We start from the raw sequence: 24,625 nt of genomic DNA, 5'->3' as shown, positions 1-24,625 counted from the left end.
GTAAAAGTAAATCAGTATATGCTTCATCTTAGTAATAGTAATTGATCTATTAAATAGGGGCTAGGGAAATAGTCTTTCCCACGAATTAGTTAAAGGGAAAAAAGTCAAGCTGCTAATTATTGCATACTTGAACCAAAAATAGATTAGAAAACATGATGTGAATTTCAAAGTGTGAGAAGGCGTTTTGTTTCGAATAATAAATTAAGAAAGGGATTTACAGAATAGGAATAACATAAAAAGATGAATAGAAGCTTTTTATGTTACATATATATTATTAGTGTATTTTTCATTTATTACAGAAATATAATCATATCATTTATTAATTCAGTAACAAGTTTAATTGGAAAAACAAATAATATAAAATTACAATGGCCCAATTTTTTTAAAATCAATTTTCAAACAAATAATAAGTCAAGTTAGATAAATAATTTATTAAAATTTATTTTCAATTTCGAGACAGGTAATGCAGATTATGTGCATGAGTGAGTTATTTTCTTGAGTTAACTGACTCTTTTCCTGCTTCCATGACTGTGTGGTCATCAAGTGGCAGAAATGGAGGCTCGACTTGCAAAGTTTTATCAGTAACATCACTTACAAAATTTTCATGCTGTTCAAAATTTCTACCATCATCCAAATGTTGATTTTCCAACTGTTCGCTACCATCTACTGAGTTTTGGTTCATGAAAGCTTCACTTTCACGTTCAAATCCATCTTTGCTTAGAACATTTTCATTAAAATGGTTACTCTCCGGAACGAAAGTGACGTGAGGAGCTTGAGCCGAGTTCATGAATCCCGGGACGAAAATACTGTGGAAATTTTTTTTGGCAATTTCCATAAATCTGTTGGGTTCTTGCTGAGAAAGACCGGGTTCGTTGCTGATGACATTGACTCGGTAGCCGTCGCTGTCGGCAATGTAGTTGACCACCCTCATTCGGCCATCGCCTATGCGAAGACCATAGGATCCAACTTTATTCCCATGCCTGTCTCCAGTTTCTCTTCTAAAAGATCCGCCAGATGAGTGGTCTTCGTTGTAACCAAAGGCATAATCTCCTAAATTCTTTGGGAAATAAAAATTTTAGAATAGAGCAATCAGTGTTATTTCTAAATAAAAGGAAAAGGATTTCCGAAATAGCAAAAGGAAGCTTCCTTATTTTAATGCAGTTTTGCATTAAAATAAGGACAGCCGAAATAGCTTCCTTATTTTAATGTAAAACAGTTAAAATAAGGAAGAATTTCAACGCATAAAGTTGTGCGTGGAAAACTCCTCCCCCCTGAAATTTTTGTTGTTGTTGATAAAAACGAGTGCATAATCATAATATTATTCAAGTTTTTTGCAACCTTGTAGCGTGTGTACAGTCCGCAAAAAAAAAAACGAATCACCCTGAATAACTTTCGTTCTAATGATCGGATTTTCACGAACTAAGTGTCAATCTTAATGGTTCCTGGGGGTGACCTCAAATATGCTAATTAATTAGTGCTAACTATTAATTAAGTTACGAAATCAGACACAAAAACGCACTTTCTCTGAATAAACATACATTTTTTTTTACATATTTGGATTCTTAACCTTCAGAATATAGGGGGTAGCCGCAATCTGGGAAAAGTGGTCCCCATAGTTTGGTCAGGAGAGCGATCCAAAGTTCGTACCCCTTAATGATAATTTAACTTTTTACGTTTTTTGTCATATTTTCAAAACTAATAAAGCAATTTAAATAAAATTGCACCCACTCATAAAACTCATTTACCCAAAGATAATTTCATGAAAAAAATAATTTTTAATGATTATTAATTATTTTTTATTATTTAATTAAAGAGAGGATGAAAAAATTTTAAATTATAAGGTATGAATTTTTTTATACCATATTAATCTACATATATTTCAATTGAAGAATCAAAAGTTTCAACTGTTTTTATATATTAGAAGCTGAGAAAAATGAAAATTAATTATTTTTAAAAAAATAATTTGGCGACAATAAAGAAATGATTAAATGGGGCGATTAATATTAAAATGTGATAAACTTGCGAGAAACTTGACTTCGCGCGCGTAGTGTAAAATTTCATTCATATTTTTTTCGCTAATAATCGTTTGCTAATCTTTTAATTTTTATTGATTTCTAACTATAAAATACAACGTTTCCTTTTTAGTCGCTTAATAATTTATTTACAATTTAGTAAAGAAATTTGAATAAAACATTTTGAATAAAAAACACTTTATTCAAGGAATGTCTAGTTTTATAAAATAGGATATGATATGATCTTCTGATAGAATATGATTATACACCAAATTGTGCTTATTTAATGTGATTATTTTTTATTTTCTGATTTTGTTTTTCAATAACTGATACAATTTCAATAATATACATACGTATGCATAGATTTGGAATAATATGTTTATGAATTTCTTGAATATATATTTTATAAATATTAATAAAAATACGTAGTCAACTTTTCTAAGTATCTCTCACAACATCGCAAATTTCTCAACATCTTATAGAGTAAATTAACGAATGAAAGAACACTTAAGCTTAGCTTGCCTTTAAGAAAAAATTTCAAAATTTGTAATTTTAGCTAAATGATGGTGTCGACATATTTGTTATTAAATACAAATTATGTAAAAAAAAATTAGATAACTCACAAAATATTGTTTTAGGCTTTTGGTGGTTTAAATAATAAGTAGTAAGATAACCAATAAGTAGTAAAATAACCAAGTGAAGGAACAGTTCTTACCAGTGAATAAACACTAAATTTTCCAGTGAATGAACACTTAATTTAGAAAATGTTTGATGCTCGTTAGGAATCCATTGGCCACACAAATGTCTAAAAACAAGATTTTTCTCGGAATTACAGCATATAACCACAGTTAACGCAGAAAATGTTACTTTTTTTTCCGTCATGGAATGGAAAGTAAAATATGTTTGAATACATAATTTTTAAAAAAAATGTTTTTCATTTTTTTTTCTCACAGTTTAATAGTCCGTTCTAAATTATGAATGTTTATCATTGCGTAATCCGATGATGCTTTTTTTATTATTACAATTAGATCACTGTTTTGTTTACTCTTTTGGTGGTTTATTATTTTTGGTGGTTTATTTTGGTGGGTTTGGTGGTTACATTTTTTAAGCTATTTTTTAATCTTTTTAAGTATTTTTTTTCTCTTCGTCATATTTTCTGCTTTAACTTTTTTTTCAGCTCTTTCAATCTCTTTAAATTTTCGTTCTTTTTCTGAAGTTAATGCAAAAAAGTAATTTTTTTCTTTTGATTTAACCCTCCTCTTTTTTCCAAATTTTTGGCCAATGTAAATGTATCTTCGAAATTTCTTTTGATTTTCCAATACCATTTCTAGAATTCCTCACTGGATAATAAATGAGAAAAAGGAGTTTCGAAGTTTGAGTAAAATCCATCTCTCATTGACTTATATCTAGTGGGTCTTCAGCAGTACTTACCATTTACTTATGGAACCAATTGTTTTTGCAACTAGCAATGCCTCAAGAGGACTTATATCAAAATAAGTTTTCAAGATACTTTCATTAGCAATGTTAGTTGTATCAGCTTCAGTGCCAAAATTTGATTAACCAAATGTTCTTTTTTAAATAAATTCTTCAATATTGAGAAAAGCACAGGATATTGGATATTTGGGAGATTAAACTTTTCTGTCGTCAATGTTCCTTTAAAAATTAGCAACATAACTTGTGAGATTTCCCTCTCAAGCTTCTGAAGAAATAGTGCATCGTAACTCTCGAAGCATGTATTTTGTTGATAAGTTGTCTTGCTCATTAACTCTTGGTGTCTGTTTTGCATGCATTTTTTAAAGTCAACGTTTTTTACATCGAATGGAAAAATATCGCATTTCATAAAAGCATTTTAACTTCATCAGTGGATGCCTCAAAATCTTATTTAAAATTGTATGTAAAATTTTCTCGACATATTGCTTTACAATTCTTTTAAGATCTAACGGGAGATTTCCCTGAATTGGGTAGATAACTAAACTAGTAGAAAATTTGTTTTGATGAACATAACTTGCTCAGTTTCAAATTAATATGAGATTTATACCTATCCAAAAGGAGCAAAATAGGGAATTTGATAGCATTTTTAATTAGGCGTGGGTAGAAACATTTGCAATATATTTATAAAATGTTGCTGCGGTCATTGTTTCATTTCATGAATCGCTTTTTCCAATGAAATATATAGCAGGGACTGATTCTGTAATATCTCAAAGAATTCTTCAGTAAGGAAAAATTACCAATCGAGGTACTTTTTCTTTCCTAAGTACTTAAGAATATAAATCCTTATAATTTTTAGAGCCAAGGATTTTTCCCGTTTAAGGGCAGTATTCAACTCTTGTTTCGTTCGCATTGTAAATGCAATCTTTTTCTAAAAGGGTGCCAGGCTACTTCATCTAAAGTTCTTAAAACCAGTATTTCGAATATTATTCTCTAAGGGAAGTTTTGCCTTTTGAAATTATCTTCGCATTGCACTGAGTTATCGGTGGATGTCGCCTTAAAAAAAACTTCACCCATTTTTCACCTGGATGATAGTCTTTAAATGGATTTTTCCTACCAGTTCCTGTCTGGACGTTAAAGACCGCAATAAGATAATAACTTAGCTAATTATTAGCACAAAGGCCTGCAAAGAAATTTTCTATTCAAGCTTTTATTATTATATTTAGTCAGTGAACATGGCTTATTAAGGTGTCTAAGGTATGATGTAATAACTAATCACTATATTTATAACGATAAATAATTAACAAATTATTATTATAATTCTTTAAATAAAATTAGCAATTAAATTTGCATTTTGAAATGAAATTGTTATAGGAACTATTCATACAACATTTAACTGAATTTAAGGTGTCCTCTATATCACAGAACTACTAATTATCCTTGTAAAATCATATTTCACACATACTGTTCATTCACTGGGAAATCTATTCCCAGTGAAGAAACATGCCTGTTCCTTCACTGGTTAGAAGTTGTTTTTTGTACTTTTAACATAATTTTGATGTATAATATGACTAAAAGTACAGGAAAATTAAAACTTTTATTTTATTTTCATTAACTTGAAAAAATCACAGTAAAGGAACACTATTGTTTATTCATTGGTTTTTCATCGTTTGGTAATCCAGTTAATAAGCAACCCCTAATCTCAGTACTTGCTTATGTTATGATGCTTGAAATAAATACAACGTAACTTCAATAACCATATTTTGAATTCTATTTTTCACAATGAGAAAAAAAGCATTATTATACGCAATTAATTGTACTTTAAACGGATAACTACCACCACTGACCTTATAATTGTGTCAAAGAAACAAGGCGTTGACCAGATACTAACAAATTCAAAACTTTTTCCAGAGAAGACTCTAAGACCAGGTAACTCAATGCATTGTTAGATGACTTCCTATTGTTAGGTAGTAAGCTACTGTTACCAATCAATCTAAATTAAAACGTTTAAAATCTTATTTCTAAAAAATATCTATGAAATGTTCCTTCACTGGGGTGTGTTCCATCACTGGTTGGTTTACCCTATATCGTCTTAATCTTAAAAGAAATTTTCGGAAGTGTTTCACAAGTGTTTCGCAGAACTATTTTGCCTATTATTTAAGTAAATTTTGACATTTTTAAGAATCTTATTCTTTACCCTTTTACGTTTATTATTTCTTCATTAATATACTAATCAATTTTTTCAGTTCTTTAATTTAGGTTTTCTTTAAAGTAAAGTTCCTTTCTAAATTATAGTCAAGTTTTCTTGAAAAGAATTATTGTCTGCTAGCTAAGAATAAAATCTTGTAAAGAAATTAAAAACATTCCGCTGCTTAAAATTATTTCATGCAAAACAGCTGATTATTTACTAAGCATACTATTTTTTTTGTTGAAAAAAGAGTATAAATTATTGATTGTCTTTCTTTTGTTTCTCGTGACTTCAACATAGATTATCTAAAATAGCGTTGATGTATTTTAAGTCACTACAAAGAGTATAAAGATACCGAACATAAAAAGCTGTCGAATTCGTAGCCAAAATTTTTAAGTGTCTTAAAATATCTCAGTATCTTAAATGTCGTTCTAACATCTTAGTTGTGAAATTAAATTTTTAATTATCTGACCACGAGTGATTCACTTATTATTTCATTATATATTTTACTCTTTCTTTATGATACCAAGTAGATTTTTTTCCTGATAATATACTAAACTATTTTGTTTAATTTTTTACCTTAGCACGATTCCCAAGATATTATTGTAGTATAATTTGTTATCAGGAAAATGCCTTATTTCGTTAAGCAGGAAATACTAAAAATTGAAATTTGTAAGAAGATTCCGAAGCCGTGCCAATTTTAGAGTCATCTGATTTTAAAAAAATGCTATAAGAAATACGCAATTTCCGAACTCATTTTAATAAAAATAAATAAAAAAACGTGGCAAGAAGGCGAACATACTTTTTACAGAAACTGTGAAAACTAATTTTTCCCATATTTCGTCAAAAGAGGATAAGAGTGATATTGCTCCAAGGGACCTACTCAATAATTTCGCTATTTCCAGAATGAAATCTGTTTGATCGAAACATATTATTCGTTTGAAATTGAAACGAGGAAAAAATTAGCTTTTATTATTTATCTAAGCTTATTCCATTTATTTAATGATAGCGGTATTAAAGTTAAGAATATGCGATGGAAGCCCCGTTTACTATTATAATATAAATGCATTAAATCATGTAGCTTGAATAATTTATTTTAAGCAAATTATTTAATAATTTAAGCAAATAAGGCTGTAAAAATAAACTCGATCAAAATACTCCGAAAGTATATCCTAAAATATATGTAGAATAAACTTTGGCATCGATATATATAAAAAATACCTTTTCAAAACTTATTTTAATATCGAGTGAAATAATTTAATATGTTGTGTAACTAAATGGATAATCCCAAGAAACTGAATCGAAAGTATAAAAATTTCATTGATTTAAAATAATAATGGATGATAATAAAAGTAGACATGTTTTGAGCGTCCAATAATGAAAGTCACAACTTATTCAAGCCTGACAAGTCTTGAGAATGGGCGATTATATTTGAACGCTCAAAGCATGTCGACTTTTACTTCCCTCTTCATACGTTTCGAAGTCAGTTGAGTTTGTATCGTCAATTATACGGTTTTACATTTGGGTCTTGATCATTATTTTGATAAGGATTTTACACTCGTTAAAGTAAACATATGCATTTTAATATTTAACAGGATTCATGTGGTCTTTAAAAACGTAAGAGCATCAATATTGTAAAAGTTATATTTAACTTAAAAATTAAAATTTTGAGTTAATGAAATTAAATATTTTATCTTTTAAGTTTTTCAGTATCTTAAGGATCTTACTAGCTCTGTTTAAAAGGAGAGTATCAGATATATATAAGAAAACATAAATAATCATAGTAGCAGTATTTGGTGGTAAATGTAGCTTATCGTAATTGAAGAATATGCTGTGCGACATTGTATGGTGAATTTGCGAACTTAAGTTTCAGAATGCATCGGAACACGAGGATGCAATTTGCTAATCATCTTTATCCAAAGAAAACCATGTAACCTAAATATCTATCAGAATGAAGCGATTTTATAAACAACGAATCATACAATATGCAACATATTATTTCAATATCTTATTCATAAACATAACATATTTCAATGTCTTTAAAATGCCACTAAACATTCAGCAATTCCTTGAGTTATAGAAAAAAGAAATATCGTAAATTACAGAAAACCTTGTGAATGTGCATTAGAATTACTATACAATCTACATTTTATTTTTCAAGCACTTTTTTTCATCTTCAAACTTTCTTGCCTAGAAGACTCGATTAACCCTTTCGCGCTGACTGTCACAAATACGTGCCATCATAAAAGCGTATCAATCAGGGTAAAAAGATGAAACTGGTAAACAAAGTAATTCTTTAGCAGTTTATTTGTGGGAGGGGTTATAATTGTTTGATTTATTTAATTCACCATTACTTAGTTCAAAATAAAATTATTTAGTTATACTTTGAACTAGCATTGATTATATATATGATTAAACTAACAATAATTAAATTCAAGGCAGAGTAAGTCCGTGAAATTAGCAACGCCTGCATTTAAGCTACCGTTTTTTATTTATTTACATCCTGATTCTGATTTTGTACGAATGCTTTCATGAATCACTGTCCCCAAGGGGTTAAAGCTGTAAAAATGATTATCCCTAAAATTTTGTATATAGCTGTAATAAGTTATGTTAATTTGATTTTAGTATGAAATACTCGAATAAATTTACCAAAACAGCATAATCTAAACAATATCAGATAAAAAGTTCATGTATTTAAATTCTAAAAACTTAGAAAATCATAAATAATTTATAAATCGATTCAAATTTTCTTTTCAAAGGACATTAAAATAATTTTTTTTTGCTTTTTAGACAGAAATCAGCTTAAAAATTGTCTATTGCCTAGAAACTTCGAGAGATTTTCTATTAACAATGAATTAAACCTCTCTGAGCAATCACAAAACATTATTTCAATATTTTTACAGTCATAGTATGGTTGCGTAGCAACCTAGTAAAATTAAGCACTCCTCTTTTGAATTAGTCAATGGGTTATCTTAAAATATTCATTTGCGCAGGCGACTTTTTTTGGCGGTTTTCTGGACTATCGCCAAATATATAAACATTTATTGCTACCCAATTTACCACCCAATTTTTTTGAAATTTTGTCTACCCCCCCTAATTCAAGTGTCTAGATTCCAAATATGTAAAAAAAAATATATGTTTATTCAGAGAAAGTACGTTTTTGTGTCTGATTTCGTAACTTAATTAATAGTTAGCACTAATTAATTAGCATATTTGAGGTCACCCCCAAGAACCATTAAGATTGACACTTAGTTCGTGAAAATCCGATCATTAGAACGAAAGTTATTCAGGGTGATTCGTTTTTTTTTTTGCGGACTGTACCACTACAAAATTCCAATTCACTAGTATATAAGGCATGCGAACTCGATTCTATGGTGGCGTACCTTTTCATAGATGAAGGTTGACGTTGTTGATTACTCTTCGCCCCACATTGGTGACCTTCGGACGTGATGTGAACACGTCTTCCTCGGCAGAAAGTGCCACCTCTATCTGTACACGCCTACTTCGATGGATGGTCCATATTGAACAGTTGACTTGGTACACGTGACTGCGTCATTATCCACCTCCTCGCGTTGTTGCTACTCAGTCTCGATCACACGCAACGTATTCACTTGACTGCTAAAGGTAACACAGGAGCGACCACGACCTCGAACTTAATACAGCTCTCAAAATCAGCATTCAAAAGAACGGTGACTTTAATACAGCTCTCCCGGCTTCTCACAAAACAGCATTGAATCAACTAGTAGTATCCATGTATTGAATTCTATAACAGATATAATTCAATTCTGGCGAGGAAGTACTGTAGTGTGTCTACCACTACAAAATTCCTAATTCACTAGTATAAAAGACATGTTAACTCTATTCTATGGTTAACTCTATTCTATGGTTCATAGATAAAGGTTGTCAATAACTACATCCCTCCACAAATCTTATATAACCCATTCTTACAACTCAGTTACCCGGTCTTATGTTACACACACCACCAACACACAGCACTGCACCTATGATACGTGTAAACCATTTATCAGTAAGTAGAGCTGTGGTCAAAAAGATATGGGCAAGAGAGTGCAAGTTAGGCAGAAATAATTTAAGTCTATGGAATTAGAATAGATTGATAGAATAATAATAGTGGGAGTATTTGCTGCATTTTTTTCCTTTTCTTTTCTCTCTCTTCTTTTATTCTTTCTTATTTTTTATTTTTTATGGTTTCGGTAGGCTATCATAGTTTTGGAGGAAACTTATTAGTTTAATTATCTTAATCTTAAGCATCGTGTTTTTAGTAATTGATGTTTTCCAGGGAATCAGAAATAACGGTTTTGGTTTTTTGCATGATATGAAGGATGTTTATGGTAGAATATGAATTGAATAAGGATAAATTTGACATTTTATTAAGTTTGCACCATGTTATGGTTTAAAGTACCAATAGTATGGTTTAAAGCTAAACGGAATTTCAAAGCCTAACGAAGCTAAAGCAAATTGCGAAGGAAAAAATACGGAATGGTTTATGGGATACAGTGCTCATTATTCAATGAAATAACCCAGGTCCGAATCTGGTCAATAGTAGTTTTCACACCAATCAAAAGGTAGCATAGAGATATCTTCAGTTGTAGACAGAACATGGGTGATAGACTCCTTTTCATCAGGGTCATTATGTGAGTTAGTAAAATTCTGTAGTAATGGGTAAAATTATAATGACATTTTCAAATTTGTACTTATTAATGTTCAAAATTTTACTTTATTAAAAGTATTCTGAAGAATATCCAATTGCTACAAATAATGTAAAATATTTATAAATGCATATAGAAAATTGAGACTGATCAATACACTTGTTGTTATTGTCGTAAGCCATTAAGGCATAGGGGATGCGATTGTTTTTGTTTTCTAGTGGCGCCATCTATGGCCAAGAATTAGGCTTCTACCGCATCCGTTTATAGGAAGGGTCCATTCATTCATCCACAGATCGTAATTTTGACCTGAACCAGAGAACGATCAATCTACAATCCAGTACCCCAGAGGTAGGATTTGTTATGGCAACATGGAGGACTTTGTGATCCGACAGACATGCACCAGTCACCATTTACTACTCTGGGAGTCATCGGATGGCTGGATTCGAACTTCCGTTCACAGGGACGTGAGTCCAACATCCTACCAGCCAGGCTATCCCGTCCCACCAATACACTTAAATTAAATAATAAGGCATTGAAGGAAAAATTATTTTTCGATTAAACACCTTAAAATCCTTTTTTATTCAGGACATTGAGCATTTCTCCTTATGTTGCTTAGTGCTTGACATGTTAAGCTAGACTTTACGGCAGTATAGTGCAATTTTTTGTTGGCCAATAGTAGCACTTTTAAAAACATGTGGCCATTTGCTTCTCTTTCAAAAATTGAAACTTCTTAACTGATACGATTATTATTAATGTAAAACATTTCTCAAAGTATTGTAAACACTACTGGAGGGTTCATTTCTAAAACGAAGAAAAATTTTCCTGAACTTTCCTATTTAATGTAACGTTCGTTAAATAAAATTTAGTGTTCATGTTATTGAAAAAAAGTGAGTGAAACATAAAATTTATAACAAATATAAAATGTTGTTGTTACGAAATAAATCTGAATAAATTGTAATCATATAATAACGAAATTATATTTCATTACTTTTAAATATTATTGGCTATAAATTAAAAAAAAAGTAATGTGAAATTAGCTTGAAGGAAATTTTGGATAACAAAATTCAGTTCTTTGAAATTTTGGAACAGTATAAGAAAATTTGAACGTTCCAGGTATGATTACATTTTCCCTCTGTAATAAATAACATGAGAAATTAAAAGCTCGTGTTTTGAGCTTTTTGGCGAAAAAATGGCGATAGGAGGGAAATTAATTAACAAAATTTTAAACGCCGTTTCTTATATTTAGTCGCCCTGTGGACGGTGGTGGTTGTTGATTTTGACCTATATCCGATGAATTCTAATATGTTAACATATATGTTTAAACATCTCACAAAAACAAGTGCAGAAAATCCCCTCTTGCTTTAGAACTTTCAGAACAACATATTGAATATTTCATTTTAACGTAAAGTCAAAGTATGTAGATGTTACAGTGAATGACCGAAATCAAGAGAATGTCGACTTTCACCAGTGAATGTCAACAATCACATAGTCACTTTGGTGAATGTCCGAAATATTTGCTATATCCAATTCGATATTAATTTATTCGTTGCTATTATTATATTGATTCGATATTTTAATATCTGCTGAGGATAGATTAGGAGAAACATCAGTGTCAGGAGGAGCGTACTGAGCATTAAGAAACATTGAAGCAGGACATACCGGGCAAATGTATACCGGTCAGTGGCACTCAACTAGACCTAATATATATTTCGGACATTTACAAAAGCGACTATGTGATTGTCAACATTCACCGGTGAAAGTCAGCAATCACCCATTTCGATTATTCACACTAACATATATATTGCAGTACCAATTATGTTAAAACGGTTACCATACAGTCCAGGTCATCAATAAAGGTAAGAATGCAGTAAAGGGTTGAGGTGAGAAACTAATAACTTGCAATGAAGCAGTCCGATATGCTTCTCAACTCAAGTGATCCATTAGCTTTGAAAGAATCCGTTGTTTCGCGACAATTTACGTCAGTGGTTAACGAGGGGGAAGCTGCAGAGGTAACTGCATAGTTTCAAAGGGATATGTTGTCAATCAGATTACGCTTAATTTGTACTGCAGACGCATCAGAAAGTGAATTTAAGGTAAGCTTTCCTGAAAGCTGATAAGAAGTTAAATTTAATTTAAAATCCATTTAATATGTCTGCTAACAGAGTTTTATTGTCGAGAAAGCAAGATTATTTTATAATAACTGTAAGCACTGAGCTTTCATGCCTTCCGTTTTGAACAGGGTAGTCCACATTCACACAAAGCAGGACAACACACAGAGAAAATTCCATGCCTTGAGCGGGATTCAAACCCGCAGCCATTGGCCTTGCAATCAAGCATGCTAACCACTCGGCTACCTGTCCGGCTCGAAGAGAATATCAAATTTTACATTCTAACTTTTACCGTTTATTTTCAACTAATTTTTCATATCGTCGGTGACAATGATGTCTTTTATATACATTATTATTGTATTATATAATATTTTATCTATGTATTGTTCCATCTGTTCTTACAGCAAAGCCTTGACTCTATAGAGAGGCAAAACATTCGAAATTGTATCACAGTATTTGAGAGAAAGATTTTGCGGAGTATACTTGGTGGTGTAAATGAAAATAATAACAGGAGAAGGAGATTCAACTTTGAACCGCACAAGATTTATAAACAACCCGATATTACTAAATACTTAATAAATAGAATGAATTGGATGGCCCACGTGTATCGAATGCGTGATGACAATACAATAAAAAGGATGCTGCTTTTTAAACCCACTGGAACAAGAAAGCGGGGAAGGCCGCTGTTGAGATGGGCTGACTCGATGGAGTCTGATTTTCTTGCAATTAAAGAAAAGAATTGGAGATCAAAGATAAATCGGAAGTCTTTATGGAGAAATCGTCAGAGGAAGTCATTGGCCCACATTGGGCTATGATTATATTATATTATATTATATTATATTATATTATATTATATTATATTATATTATATTATATTATATTATATTATATTATATTATATTATATTATATTATATTATATTATATTATATTATATTATATTATATTATATTATATTATATTATATTATATTATATTATATTATATTATATTATATTATATTATATTATATTATTTCCTTCAACTGAATATCACTTTTTATAAAGTAAAAGGGAAACAATTGCTAAAACTTCGAATAAATACTTACACTTTCACTTCTGTATTGATCGCTGAAGCCTGAAATCTGTTGTTGGGCATTGATTGCTTGATAAAGACAGAGAAAAGTACAGACAGTCAACCTGAATATCTGAAGAATAAAAAACGCACACCCATTTAAGCAGAAATCAAAATGAATGTAACTGATATTTGACCAAACAGTTGCGTTGCCAGAGTAATTATCAGCGTTGTTTATTAATTTATTTTTGTCATTCTTCCAAAAATTACGATAACATTTTAATTTAAGCAATTAAAACAAATTGAATAACCTTGAAAATAATCACCGTCATTTTGCTCGGATGTAGAGAAAAGCCTCCATTATTATTTTAATCGGCTTTTTAGGCTTATTATAGTGAGCTCACAAACTTTTTAGGCTAATTAGAAATTATTTCACACTGTTCACAATAAGGCCAGAGTAATGAAAGCCTATTGTAAATAACCTTATTGGAAGGTATGTTAAAATATAACCTTAAGCAAAATTTAGTCTAAGTCATTTTTCGCTCATTTCCTATTGAGTCTAAGTGCGTATAGGCTGATTGTACTAAGCATTATATTATTAGACAAATTAGAAAAGATTGATGACGTTTTCAATGAGTCTGGCGCATTGCAAGAAGCCCGAAACTTTGTAAAGAGTCTGATTTTCGATTAGACCACAGCTCCCAATGAGGTGACTCTGGTTCGAATCCTATTAATGGCTGGTCGATATGAATTCTGATTCCGACTCACTCCGACCACAGAGCTGTAGTAAAACATCCGCACAGGGCATGGGTTAGAATCCCCTTGCCGCGTCAAGCTAACCAACAGTGGGAGGTTTTCGTATTTTCCTTTCCATGTAACGCAAACGTGAGTTATTTTTATCAAAAAATCTTCCCCGAACTCTAATCTGTCTTATTGCTTCATATATATCCGCCATTGAACAGCCGACACAATTTTGGATTTATGACTACAAATGTTCAACTCCGTAGCCTTGTAATTTTGAACCAATCCAGAAGACAAGGAAACTTCTGGGTCAGTACCCCCAGAGGTATTGATTTGTTATGGGAACATGGAGGACTTTGAGACTCGACAGAGTTTACGTGCATTAGTCACCATTACTACACATCTTCTCCCGACGGGGATCGAACCCAAGACCGCTTAGACATGGGCCCAGTGCCCTACCAACCAGGCTACCCCTGCCTCCTACTGCTTTATATTTTATAATTTTATAACCGTCGTTGAACAGCCGACCCAATTTTATGGGTTTACGACTACTAATGTTCAACTCCGTAACCTTGTCATTTTAAACCCAATCCAGAAGACAAGGGAACTCCTGGGTCGAGTATTGGGAGAAATTTGCCTTCGTGGAGGACTCTTTGACGGAGCTAATCCGCATTTGCGCTATATGGAGAGGAAGACCACGAGAACCTCCCACGGTCAGCCTGACTGCAAGGGGCCTCTACCGATGATCCGCCTACCACTGAGGATATTTCACGCTAGCACTGTAGTCGGTGCAACCCGGATGCGGAATTTGTATCGACCAGCCATCGCCGGGATCGGAGACCGGTCCACCCCATTGGTAGGCGCACGCTCTATCCCCTGAGCCATCGCTGCTCCTATTGCTTTATACAAGAATTCACTTGTCTTCTGGGTAGGGTTCAAAATTATGAAGCTACTAATATTCGTGAACCCAGAATTGAATCGGATGCTCAACGCCGGTTATAAAATAAAATAAAATTAACCTATAGCCTATATGCTTCTTTAGATTTTTTCCCCTCCACTCTATATTATATTCATTGGGACTCATGAATGATTTACTTATTGTAATTTAATCTTTTAAAACAGGTACTTAAAGAAGTACTTGTTTTCAAAATTCCTCATTTTAAGAGGTACTTATTTTCAAAATTTTAAAAGTATCATACTTACCATCTTGAAGTGCTTCACTTTTGTCTAAGCAAACATACTATTCTTGGAAAAGAGTTACAAAAAATTGCTTTTATATTCAAGAAATTATTCAGTTCAATGAAAACCTTCGAAGTGTCCTTCTTTCGTTCTCTTCTCATTGTTTTAAATATAGAATCATTTTTCACTAGTAGTCCCTATCGAAGATAATTCCATTATTTGGTTACGTTAAATTCGATATACCAAACACAAACTCAATTTATTGAATTTCACTGAGGCATAAAAGAAAAATCAAAATCTTGTTTTCCAGTTGAAAATTTCCCTTAAGTGTATTTGTATTCTTAAGTTAAAAATGTAGGCAAAATGGAAAATTATTAACCGATACCATAAATCGCCACATGGAAATCTTTTTGTAGTGCGTGGTCAGTTTGAAGTTTATATTTTAGTTAGTATGTTTTTACCAACTTTTGGTTTCTTGTTTATAGCGATGAAATCTTAAAAATAAATTTTAGACCACTTGCCAAATAGCTACGGCACTTAAATTTGAAGTAAAGTTGAGTGCAGGATGATTATACAAGTAGCAATTTTTTTCTCACAGCTACAAGCATAATTTATCTCGTTATTATAGCAAAAGTTAATCGAAATTTCGGCCATTTTCTGATTTCCTAGAGTGATCTTGTAGCAATAAATTACAAACGAAAAAGAGTCTTTTAGAACTATCTGTGCCAAAAATATATATCAATAAGCTTGTAACTTGTATCAATTATTTTGGTTATCATATGCAATAACTGAGCAAATTTTGTAAGCCTATCTGAAATATTTATGTTGATATAGACATTTTCATAAAAATACTCACTTTTTTTGCCTTGCTTTTTCTCATTTTATATGTAAAAATATTCATTAAAATTAAACAAAATTTTTGGAGTAATTTTTAATGAATAGCAAAAATTTTATTAGAAAAATATTCGTTAAATATCCTGCAGTGTATAAGTATTTAAAATAACCCTTTCAAAATGCGCGTTCGATGAAAACGTTAAAGGTTTTTTTTTCTTCTTCATAATTTTGTAAAACTGTTTTTCTTTGTAATCGGTATATTTTTATTAGCCAGAAAAATCATTCGTTAGGATTCTTCTGCGACAAAGTGAATAAGGAAAATGAATAAAAGTATTTATTTGAAAAATATATATTTGCCTCCTATTTAAACGGTATTTTAATTTTTATTATTTTGATTATAGGGATAGTTAATATACATTCATTGGAGTTACCTTCAACTAGTTCAAAACGATTAAACAATTTATATTTTATTATCCCAACTTCTTTGATACAGTATTTAAAAACGTAAATAAGTTATAATTAGATTTTGATAAGTTAAATTTGTTTTTATAATAAATTTTGCGTAACAGTATGAACAGATGCATTTATTGTTGTTGTTGTTGGTAATTTACGTCGTACTAGAGCTGCACAATGGGCTATTGGCGACGGTCTGGGAAGCATCCCGGAGGATGATCCGAAGACATGCCATCACAATTTTGATCCTCTGCGGAGGAGATGGCACTTCCACTTCGGTAGCCCGACGACCTGCGCGCGAAGTCGAGCACTTTACGGTAGCACAGTGTAACGAGGACCAATACCGCACACCCTCGGTCCCTGCGCAGACTGATCCAAGTGGTCACCCACCCGCACACTGACCGCAGCGAATGATTCTTGACTTCGGTGATCTGCTGGGAACCGTGTCTTAACGGCACAGATGTATTTAAAGTAACTATCAAAAATAACTGTTTAAAATTGCTAGGAAGTACTAGGCATTAATCTTCCTTCCACCAGTAAATGATGTCATCCTTGGAAACGAGGGAGGGGGTTCGTGAAATATCTATACAGTTTATGACAAGGGGCAAAGAGGTGACAACAAGATGTATGACAACATGCATTTTCGTTAAAATAAAAATACTTCAAGTCAGCAGATTAAATATTTATGTGCAATTTTTTTTCTATATTTTTTTCATCAAAATGAATACAATGCTTATGCCATGAAATTGGAAAAGTGATTTAAAATATAGTGCTTTGTTTCTGAACTGCTGGTATATGTTTTTGCAACTTAGCATGATATGTAACTGAGGGGGAGGGGTATGGGGAAATGTGACTTTATGTGACCTAGAGGAGGAGGGAGTTAAAAATATTTTTTATAAAAGTGCGTCAACTTTTAAGAATAACTATTTATTATCAAAACTCTCCTTGACGAAAAACATTTTATGTCTTCTTAAAGTAACCAAAGATACATTTTTTTACTTTTTTCTTAAAGGAAGCCAATTTATGGATCAAGTTATAATGATAATCGAGCAAAATTATTAAGTTTAAATTTCACCCTAACAGAACGGTTAATAGAATACAACATTTAAATATCTTGAATAAATGTAAATTTATCGTCACGCGGAAATGAAAAGGGTTGTCTAATGGTATCGATCCGGGAGAAACAAAACCCTTTAGCCTCTAAATAATTTTCATAACTTCAAAGCAAATCTTTTCAGATTCCTAAAAAGTCGATTCTATTGTCCCAAGACGTTCCTACTTTAATAGTAAAAAGGTAACTTAAAATACGCAATACAACGAGAGAAACGCCTCATGGCATAATTCTGTTTTACCAACAGTTGTCATTTGAAATTTAAAATATAGAAAAAGTAATTTCGGCTAAACTTACAGTAAACCAAAGTAAGTTTCAAATAATGTAAAAGTACTTTCAAAATATTAAAATGCAATCAAATTGTGGTGGGATAAATTTGGATTATGCAGTAGAGAGTAATTCTGACATAAATTCTTTGTATTTTGATATTTTAAAAGCATTTTTTTAACATTTAAAGCTTCGTGGTTTGGTCTACGTTTACCCGAACACACTTTTTCTACATTCGAATATTCAAAATACCTGTAGAGGTTATACAGGATTTAGAATGAAGCATTTCTCCTACGATATAGTACAGTGCTGTAGTTTCATGGTATGTTTGGGGGGGGGGTTACGCCTTCTGAATATATATATATATATATATATATATATATATATATATATATATATATATATATATATATATATATATATATATATATATATATATATATATATATATATATATATATATATATATATATATATATACCCCAAACCCTTCCCAAAACTACGCCACTGATATTGCATCCTCTTAGGTTAAAAAAAAAAAATTGTTGATAGGCCCTCTAAATGTCTATTCAATAGATCCCATAATTCTGGAATGAAATCTAATCTGACAATCATTGATTTAAAAGAGTTTTATAAAGAATCTTTGGAACATTAATATTGGGATTAGCGAAAAAGGTAATATCTGATGACGTTATCGCTAACCGGAATCTCTCTTTATTCCATTCATCAAGAAAACAAAAAAGTGACGTCTTTGACCTTCGACCAACTCAGTAGGGCATTTCCTGAAACAAAAGACACACCTTCCCCGCCCCCTTTTTTTTAAAGAGAAAAATAATTCGTTCTTTTTCTCAAGACTTTTTTACTCTATAATGATCTTTTAGTATGGCCGCTTTTTCAATTTAAAAAAAAGAAATAAAATAAAACGGCATTAGAAATCAGAATGCGGTAATCAGTTGAAAAGATAAAGCGAATGTGAGAGTTTGTTTATTGACAAACAGTTTATCATTGTAAAGTTGAATTGAAAAGGATAGAATTAAGAAATTGAAACATCATTTTCCAATAAATGCAACTATTGACGTAATAATTGCTCTGATTCAATAGCCAGTGAGTTTTGCGAAACAAAGAACATTCGATTCGAGCGATTCTAATCAACGATGTTTTAAAATTGGTCATATTTTAAGGAAGTGTATGAGTGTGTTAGAAGTTTTCGCAATTATTTTCCCCGTTTGCAGCTGAAGCTAAAAAAAAATAGTAATTCAAAGCGATTCTTTAGAGAATTTCATTTACAAATTTAACTATGCCCAATTTTACTCAGTTTTCTTTAGCGGAAAAGGAAATTAACACCAACACTTAATCCATAACCTAATAAGATTTATAATTCTTATAATTAATATTTTTTCTTTTAAGAACTTGTGGTGTCTTGATTGTTTTGACATTTTTCTGGGTAAAAACTAACAGTTAGTTAAAAATGAAGTAAAGCTATCAAAATAAAATATTAGTTAGCTGCCAAAACATTTAGGGACAGAGGGATTTAGTGAATGGAAATTTTGTGCTTTAAATGATTTAAATTAAATTTTTTGAACAATAATATAAACTACCAAGGTTTTTATTTAAATTCTTATATTATTAAACCTATTAAGGAATTAAAATATAATTTTATGATATGTGTTGTTGACAAAGCTTCTATTAATTTTTCCTTTACTTGCAAAAACGATTTTAGACATCTAATGAGTAAGGAATACGATAACAATAATACTTTTGTCAAAATTAATAATTCTAAAAGCGAAATTTATAATTGAATATTAGCTTTTTCAAAGAAAATAGGTTTAAAAATAAATAGCATTAATTATCCTTATTTATTTCCTACAATTAAATTCCACAAAACACCGGTTAAATTTAGATTTGTAACTTGCAGTACTGGCTGTTATAGTTCTGTTTTTGATAATTTTTTTTAATTATTTAAACATTATTTTAAATAAGATTACTTTAAATGATAAGCATTTTATTATTAATAACAACCAAGATGTTATTAAATATTTGAATTACAATAATATTAATATTGTTCTTCCATGGAACTTTGAAAATCTTTTCACGAGTTTACCACACAATAATTAAAGGAATATTTGTTAGAAATTTTTGATAATTATTTGATTAATGAGGACATTAATAAGTATGACTGGATACATTTATTTAATATAAACATTTTTGAAAATTATCTTATTAATGGTAGTTGTTTTTATAGACAAATTCAAGGTATTTCAATGAGGAAATGTTATTCAAGTGCTTTAGCTAATATTTTCTTACATTTTTATGAACAAAAATTTTTACTACATAATTTATTAATTAGATTTAGATTTATTGATGACTTAATTATTTTCGATTGTAATGATTTTGATTTAATTAAAGATATTTATTCTAAAGAACTAAATTTAGTTAAGACTAATTCAGATATCAAACTTCATAACCAAAACATTTTCATCGGATTATACGAAAAAAGAAGAGATTTTAAGTTTAATGTTATTAGTTTAACACATTTTAATTCTAACCTTTACTTTAAGATTTTCAGAAATATTTTGATTGCTCAAATTATTGGATTTAAATTTATTTGTAATAATAAATATTTATTTATTTGTAATAATAATTCTTTCGGCTATTGGGAATTTCAGGATTACATTAGAGAATAATAATTTTTCTTTTAATTACTGTAATTATGATGCTTTGATTCAAAATATTTTAAAGACTTTCGAAATATTCGGCCGACATTGAAGCCTATTTATGCAGGCCGACATTCGGCCTTCATAAATAGGCCTATGCGGTGAAATTTAGGATTTTATGCTCCAGATGGCAGCACCTTTTTAAAAATTATTTTCCTCATTGAATTTTTTTGTTTTATTCTTTTGAAGATTTTTAAAAAGGGGTCAGCATTTGATTTATTTCTAACGTTTTCTTTATGATTTGGCAATTTATATGTTATTTTGATATGGCTACTCTAACAGTAACTTTACGAAACGCAGAGCTATAAGCGATAAGCAGAGAGCTCGCCGCACTTAACTATACTCAATACTCAGTAACTTTATCTTTATTTTTCGTATTTGTGGGAGTTTCTTATGTCTTATTTTGTGTACTTTTAAGTCATTATTAAGAGTTGCTTTGTTATTGCTTGTCATTTATTTATCTTTACATTAGCATTTCAATTTTTCTAATTACTTTTTCTTATTTGACTTTCCATTATGGGGCCTCGAGGCACTGTCAGTTTTTGGTTTCATCACTGACAACAGAAAGGCTCCTGTGTGTTAACAGACAGTGTGTCCCCTGATGAAGTACTGTCCTGCTAACACACATATTTTTATGGTTTTTGTTTTCTGCAAGAGTTGTTTTTCTGACTTTTTAAACATTTAGTTTTTGTCACTCTTTCTTACACAAAAATACCAATCTAAAATTTTTGGTGCTTTCTTGAAATTTGAATTCACAGTTATTCTGATTGAACTCACTACGCTACAGTCTTTGCAGAAATGTGCAACTCATCGAATGCAATACGTTGAAAACGCATTACATCGTAATTTCTGATCCTATAATCTTATAAAGCAATAAATTGTTCTCCTGGTCAAGTGACCGGTTGTGGTAGAAATAGTTATACGACACGTATTATTCGAAACAAACGAAATACAAAAAAAAAGAGATAATAATAGAATATTGACTGTATATAATTGTTAGAAAAAGTCATGAAGTCAAATGTGCAAAAAAGATAAGATGAAAAGCGCATTTCCGATGCCAAAGTTCTTAAACGCTCATTTGACCGATTATGGTATGTTTAGTGTTAAGTTGAATAAAAAAAATTGGAACGTCACTACGGAGGAATTGACCAGATATATAAGCCATGATTTGAAGTCTAATCAGAGGAATGTGCTAGGAAAATTTTCCGACTTGAGGACGCACATGTATTAATGGAAAATATTAATTTATTTGTGCAACAGAGGTTTTTCTTCTTCAGGTTGGTAACTAATATCTTAAACCATCTTCCTCAAACTTGATTTCGTTACTAAGCAATTTAGAAATACATAATATTCCGCTTTTGAAGGCGTGCAAAATGAACGAATAATTACATGATTATTAAAATTTGTTTATTTTTCTGCTGAAATAATTTTAAGATGAGTATGGCATTTACATGTTTTATCATGTTGCTTTTCTCTTGCTTTTTGCTTGTATTACCTGCATTATATCTCCTTAACCGCTTCCTTTACCAATTTTTTTGGAAGAAAAATGCAGAAAAATCAACATATTTTTTTTAAATTTCATTAATAAATACAAAGAACTAAAACAAAACATAATACAAGTTGAAATTACGGTTTTTTGTGTAGAAAATATTTAATTTACCATCCGTTTACTATCCCAAATTATCTCGGGCAAATGAAAATGTTCAAGATTAGTCTTTGCATATTTCGCAATCTGAAAAATCATCGCTTGCGAACGCCATTTTTTTTTTACTCTTTTTTTCTATGTAAATTTAGCAACAATAGTATATACAAGTGCACAAAACACTCCTGCAGTCCCACAAACAGCAAAACTTGGCAAAATTGCTTACCAAACAAAAATTGGCCAACTTCCAATCACAACAGATTATCAATATTTTTTGTTTTGCTCCCGGTCGAGTACAAACGTGATAAAACAAAACGTATTGACGAATTCTGCTATGGCCGAGTTTACTCGGGATAGTAAATATTTGCAATAAATATACATACCCGAGTTAATTCGGGTCAAAAGAAAGAACAAAAAGAAAGAAAGAAAGAAAAGAAAGAAAGAAAGAAGCGGTCAAAAGAAAAACATGCGCAATTCAAGTTTTTTTAATACTACACTGCAAATAAGGAAGATTATATGTTTGTGGAGAAATTCAAGAACATTTGAGAACACATGTTAAAATTTGAAAAAAATGCCTTGTCCTCAAAGAAAGGGAAAATTTTTGAAGGTAATCAATAAAAATTGTGTATTGTCCTCAAGATTTGAGAACGTCAGGTGACCTTAACAATGAAAAATATAAAAAATTGGAAGAAAGAAATGAAGAGCAATATTTATTTCTTTTTCAGTTTTTTATTTTATCTAAAAGAAGATTCATTTTGTTCTCTTATCAAACTTTGAGAATTAAAAAGAAGAAAAAGAATAGGAAATATATTTTATAAAAATTTTTTTTGGTTTTATTTTTTTATTTTCTGTTTTGTTTAAATATTGACTTATTTTCATCAATCAAATTGTTTTACCTCTTTAACAATTAAAAAAGGGAAAAAAGAATGGAATTTTTTCTTTTGTTTTGTGTTGTTAAAAAGAAAATTAACTTCTATAGTTTAAATTGAAACACTATTACGGTAATTCAACAAAAAATGAATGAAAAATGTTTCTATTTAAAAGGACACTAATTTTTTATACTTAAATTTGGAACCCCACTATGGACATTTTTCAATCAAATCAAAAATCAGTTTGTTATATTTTGTTTAAAAAAGGAAGACTACTAAAAAAAAAGTTTTAAACAAAGGAATGTTTTTTTTTCTTTATTTCGTTATTATTTAAAAAGCGATAAATTCTAATCACATAAATTCGAACAACGGCATGGAAATTTCTAAAGGAAGCTTATTTTTATTAAATTAAAAAAGGAAAAAAGAAACTAAGTTTCTTTGTTTTTCTTTTATCTAAAAGGATACTGCTTTTATTTACTTAAACTGAAACACCATAATGATATTTAATTATTATTATTATTATTTACTTTTTTTTGCCTAGTTACATTTTTAAAGTATATCCAATTTGGTGGCTTAAATTGGAATAAAACAATGAAAAACTAATAATTAAATAAATGATAATACTAAGTAAAAGTGATTTTTTATACATATTTGGACAAAATACACATTCAGAAACGTATTCTTATGATGAGTGTTAACTCAATAAGAATGTTAACTCATTATATTAATAAGAAGAATTTGGAGTTTAGTATTGTGGCACTTTCAACGTATTATTTCAAACAAATCTCACAATCAGCATTTCTAGAAAAATATTTTACTGTTGTAACTTTGACTATTAGAAAAATGTCTTTGTGTTGGCGTAATTTTCGTTAACTGAATTTTTCAGTGCAATTTTTACATAATTTTAACGAAAATAATAGTAAATGGCAAAGTACAGAATTTGAAAAAAACCAGTCGATTAGTTCTTGAGAAATCAAATTTTAACAATACAATAATTTTTAAATTTTGATAGCTCAAAAACTATTGACCATTTCAGTTTTGAATTATCACAAATTATAAGCGTGCTCTTAAAAAAATACTAGCACTAAGACTACCTAATTTGAGTAGGAAAAAAAATCCTCTCTTGTAGCAAAAAAAAAAAAAAAAAAATAATAGTAATCATAAAATTTTGGAGCATGCAAACTTTGAACGAAATCGGTGGAATGGCTTTTGATTAATTTGATATTGCAAAAGCAATTTTAAGCATATAAAATGTAAACAAAATCGGTCAAACAGTTTTTGAGTAATTAAATTTTAAATATACGACTTTTTAAAATTTTACTAACTCTAAAACTAAGTGTCCAAATGAACATAATATAAA

General features: G+C 30.3%; 1 protein-coding gene across 1 annotated transcript; it reads right to left on the bottom strand.

Annotated features, from left to right (window-relative positions):
• Positions 1 to 239: 239 nt before the first annotated feature.
• Positions 240 to 15,534, bottom strand: LOC122271554 (uncharacterized). The gene is made up of 3 exons (XM_043053269.3): positions 15,400 to 15,534; positions 13,490 to 13,588; positions 240 to 1,057 (listed from the first exon to the last, which is right to left on the bottom strand). The coding sequence occupies exons 1-3, from the start codon at positions 15,400 to 15,402 to the stop codon at positions 488 to 490; spliced, it is 672 nt and encodes a 223-aa protein (XP_042909203.2). The 5' UTR covers positions 15,403 to 15,534; the 3' UTR covers positions 240 to 487.
• Positions 15,535 to 24,625: the final 9,091 nt, after the last annotated feature.

The sequence above is a fragment of the Parasteatoda tepidariorum genome, chromosome 2, assembly GCF_982258835.1.
Source record: "Parasteatoda tepidariorum strain Cologne lab strain chromosome 2, Ptep-v5.0, whole genome shotgun sequence".
Lineage (NCBI taxonomy): Eukaryota > Metazoa > Arthropoda > Arachnida > Araneae > Theridiidae > Parasteatoda > Parasteatoda tepidariorum.
This window is presented reverse-complemented; position numbering and strand designations above follow the sequence as displayed.